This window comes from Tuber melanosporum, assembly GCF_000151645.1.
Source record: "Tuber melanosporum whole genome shotgun sequence assembly, scaffold_7, strain Mel28".
In the NCBI taxonomy this organism is placed as follows: domain Eukaryota; kingdom Fungi; phylum Ascomycota; class Pezizomycetes; order Pezizales; family Tuberaceae; genus Tuber; species Tuber melanosporum.
The window spans coordinates 1,430,888-1,435,257 of record NW_003299117.1 but is presented as its reverse complement, the minus strand read 5'-3'; the positions used below and the strand labels follow the sequence as shown (position 1 = coordinate 1,435,257).

General features: G+C 40.8%; 2 protein-coding genes; both read left to right on the top strand.

Moving 5' to 3' along the window:
- The window catches only part of GSTUM_00010500001 (uncharacterized protein), a gene marked incomplete at its 3' end in the record, with an annotated part of 1,548 nt that extends 1,181 nt beyond the window's left edge, over positions 1-367 (top strand). Inside the window, exons 3-4 of the mRNA XM_002841337.2 lie at positions 1-23; positions 80-367. The exon at positions 1-23 is cut by the window's left edge and continues 187 nt beyond it. Coding sequence (XP_002841383.1) covers positions 1-23; positions 80-367 — 311 coding nt within the window. The remainder of the gene's footprint in view (positions 24-79) is intronic.
- Positions 368-828: 461 nt separating this feature from the next.
- Positions 829-1,537, top strand: GSTUM_00010499001 (uncharacterized protein). XM_002841336.2 has 4 exons: positions 829-1,019; positions 1,088-1,216; positions 1,274-1,336; positions 1,391-1,537. The coding sequence occupies exons 1-4, from the start codon at positions 913-915 to the stop codon at positions 1,416-1,418; spliced, it is 327 nt and encodes a 108-aa protein (XP_002841382.1). The 5' UTR covers positions 829-912; the 3' UTR covers positions 1,419-1,537.
- The last annotated feature ends 2,833 nt before the right edge of the window (positions 1,538-4,370 follow it).

Here is a 4,370-nt window from a genome sequence, read left to right as displayed (position 1 = left end):
GTAAATGGGAGCATCTACGTTGGGTTTGTCTGCCAGAGTTTGAAACGCTTGGCTGCTCCACTAACCTTCGTTACAACAGGGTGCCCAACGGACGCTTCTTGAAGCAGCTGGTCCGAACATGAATACATGGTTCGTCGGCAGCGCTCCCATAGGTCTCTACAAGTACAAGTACCCTTCCGGCCACGCGCAAAACCAAGTGGGCAAAAAAGTTTTCTTCATCAAGGCAAGGATCTTGGCTGGACAGGCAGATCTCTCAAACAACAGACAAGATCTCGAAGATTTTCAGTGGCTGGCAAAGGATGAGCTGAGAGAAGTAGTGGGTAACAGGTATTACAAGGCAGTGCAACACATGCTTGTTGCGCAGTAGCACCAGTACTTTCTGCCCTCCTATCGGCGCGGGGTGGGGTAGGGATTCTATATTTGTATAAGCACATCCTCAGTCACCTTTATATTTTCACTGATAACACAATATTTCAATGTACTTTACACAATTCCAACTAAAATCGCTCGAGTAAAATTCCCAAATGTTTGTTTAAATGGGCAAATACACGATCCATATAATGAAAGGCAGCCAGTGCATCATACGCTGTCACTCAGCGTAGAGGTCAACAAGACACATTTATGTCAAGTATGGGTCAATGGATTTCCTTCTGCCCGCCAAGCATGAGATAGCGGGGTTTGAAGCCATGCTTAGATCATTGTCATCGTATCATACCATTCTGCCCCACTTCCGGCTATCATCCACCACATACGGTATTGGGCCGTAAACCCTCATTATTCTTTCTTTGTCCTTTTTCTTCTGCTTTTCTCCCTCCCTCCTCCCTCCCCCCCAAACCCAGATCTCTCAGCAACCATATCCAACCACCAACTCCGAATCAATAAAAACACTTCCCCATAAACGAAAAAAACACCATGGGCGTTACCAAGACCGTTATCAAGCAAGGCGACGGCATCACCTTCCCCAAGGCTGGTGATACGGTCACCATCCACTACGTCGGAACCCTACAGGATAGTTCTAAGTGAGTGAATCCTTTTCCATATCTCCTACAAAAAAGTATGGAATCTAACAACTTGTGTTCATGAGCAGGTTCGACTCGTCTAGGGATCGTAATGACCCCTTTGTCACCAAAATAGGTATAGGGAGAGTTATCAAAGGATGGGATGAGGCCGTGCCTCGAATGAGTCTGGGAGAAAGGGCCACACTCACCATTACTCCGTGCGCTATTTTCCGATCCGCATTTGATGTTAAAGTATTTACTTACATCTGTGTTAGTGACTATGGCTACGGCGCGAATGGTTTTCCCCCCGTCATTCCCGCCAACGCTACCTTGATCTTGTAAGTTGACACCACACCAAGAATCCGATCAAGCTCAAACTAAAACTCCAATAGCGATGTCGAGCTCCTCAAAATCAATTAGGACAGCCTTAAGCTAGCGGTGAAACGGGGATTATGGATTTACAAAAGCTGTGACTGAGATTCATTCTCGCATAAAATGGATATTTAAAAATTGAATTAACATCCCTTTTCTGCGGTGGAGTTTGTGATACATGGCGAAGAAAAAAAGACATAACTCGGAGGTTTTCCACGTAATGGAAGACCAACGAATGCCGCCAACAGGCTACGTTGGAAGACCACCGTCAAAGGCCAAACATACTGAAGTCGATCTAAATTTACCTCTAACCCAGATGGTAGTGAGCGAGTGAATACCGGCAGCCGGCATCCAATTGGCGAATCCTGGCCAAGATTCCCTTCCAATCCGAATTTTAAGGATAACGATCACATATTACTGGTAATATTTACGTTATCTTATGTCCCGGCTTCTTCCGCAAGAGCCTCCCGCCCACGCAATCTTTGTAGTTTTGATGGTAAAAGGTGAGGATATGGCGGTTACGTTTCGGATGTTTTGAAGATTACACATGCAAACATTCGTCACATGGTGTGGATAATATTATCTATGGTTCAACTTTCGTGAAACCTGGTCCACCCAACTACATACAAACCGGCAATTAAATAAGTTCCCCAAAACAACATATATCCAAGAACAAAAAGCGTGGGAGTATCTGAAATGACAATATTTGTTTTCTCAAGCTTTTTTTTTCCAATAAATAATTTAAAAAAGGCAGAATTGAAAAGAGAATTTGTATGAGGATGAAACATGTACTCAAAAATACTGCACAGTAGTCTGTGAGAAACGCTGAGAAGAGGGAGCTGAAATAAAGTACATAGTAATGATGATTATCATCAGAAATGCCATAAAAACTATGCTTGTATCAACCGGGCAATGGGAAACAACATCTTTTATCATTTTGAATGGGAAAACTATCAAGAAAAAGAAAGTTTTTGAGAGAATTGAGTGAGAGAGGTGGGAAGGCTAAAAGGAGAACGGATAGTATGGAGACAGATAGAAGGTCCAATCATAAGTTTATTCTAATCTAGTTTTACTTCAAGTCATTTACATGATTTAAGCTCCTATAAACATCAAAGTTAATCAATGACTGTATAGATACTGAGAGGCACCAAGTAGGAGGCAGTACCAGCATCATGCTAGCAGATAGTCCTGTGGAATCTCTTAGTAAAAAAATAAAAATCGATAAAAAAAACTCAGAAACTCTTATGAACAACGTTTTGGCGACATAAAAAACAACAGTGGAGACAACGAAATATAAATCAAGTTTTCAATAAAGGTTAGAAGAGCTACTAGATTTATAATAATATGATATAAGTTAATAGAGAGATAGATACAAGAACTCCAATAGGAGAAAATGTAAGCTTAATAAGTACCAAGTTAGAAAACTCCAATGATACAGATTTTGAAGTGGAGGAAAGTAAGGAGGATGTGGCACTAAGGTGATAGCCCTGAGTCAATATTGAAGTAAAGCAAGTCATACTTTATAAAGGTATATATTTCTATTATATATACATAATTTAAAATAATCTATTTATATATAAAAGCAAATTTGAAATTACATATAGCAATACAAAATATGAAGTGAGTTTTAGTACTTAAGAAAAGAGTTCCAAGTGATAGTACACTTATATAGTATCATCAAGTACTTCAGTTTATGTTTTGGCAAATTAAGCGTCCAAATATTTCTCAAAAGATAGTTGTGATAAATGTTGCAATCGTGTTTGGTCATGGGAAAGTTGTTGCTGAGTGGATTTTATGGCTTGAATGGTCCTGAGTAACATAGTAGCAAATTGAAGGAAGCTGGCTAGGAAAGCATATGAAAGTAAATTCTATGCTAAATGATAAGAGTACATTGCTTGCTATAAGAGAGTATTTGTTAGGAATACCAGAACCCGATACCTAGGAACCACCCTAAGTAGGGTAACCCCACTCGGAATTGGAATCTCTGGTCTCCAACACCCCCCTCCGGCTCCCTTACGGGGCCCGCGCATCATCATATATATTAATTCCAGTTGCGTCCTGTGACTATATTACCACAGAATTGAAGGTGTTAGAATAACACCATATACGTTGTCGCTGTCTGTCTGACCTGATCCAGTTTGCAGGGTATATGAGTGGGGACCTTCGGCTATGTCTGGGAAGTGGAATAGAGTAATTCCGTCAACTACTCAGAGAGTTACTTGGCTTCAAAGATATGACAGCTTTGGCATAGGCCATGGGTAACAGGACGATTTCGCACAAAGAGATGGTATCAAATGGTAAAGGATCTCTACCAGAGACCAATACATTTACATTCACCAGAAGAGTCTAGAACTCCAAAAGACACTACCAAAGAAGCCAACAAACTTCACGGAGTATTGCAACTGGGTTTTGGAACACGTCGTAGTCATGGAGTGATTTCCAATACTACAATGGTTACTGAAACCTACTACCCAGAGAGCAACCAAGGATTGCGGACCGAGGGATTAATTACCAATCTGGTGGAATAGCTTCCTGTGAGTTAATAGGAAGTTATCCAGAGAAAATCTATCGGTTAGGTATGGAGTTACAAAGTATCGGAGTCAGACGGCCTACGATAGTTGTAAAGATGACCACCTTTGCAGATATAGCTGTGGATAAAAATAATCATTTTATCAATGGCGAAGACAATTGGAGCCAACTCAGTTCGACTTAAGAACTAGGGCATAAGTCTAAAGACTCTTCTAATTGGGATATTACTATTGGGGACAGTACGCTTCCTAAAAAGAAATATTGTAATTACTGAAGAGGATGTAATGGTTTTCAGAGTCCACAGGTGTTCACAACTTGGAAGAAAACTCGACGTCGCGAATTACGATTGAAGAAGTACATAGTTGTATGATAAATAGATGTAGTCCGCCAACACTCAGATGCGGAATATAAATATCGAAGTGCCTCCCAAGCTTTAGACATCATCAAGCAACGGAGAAGAGACCTTAACAA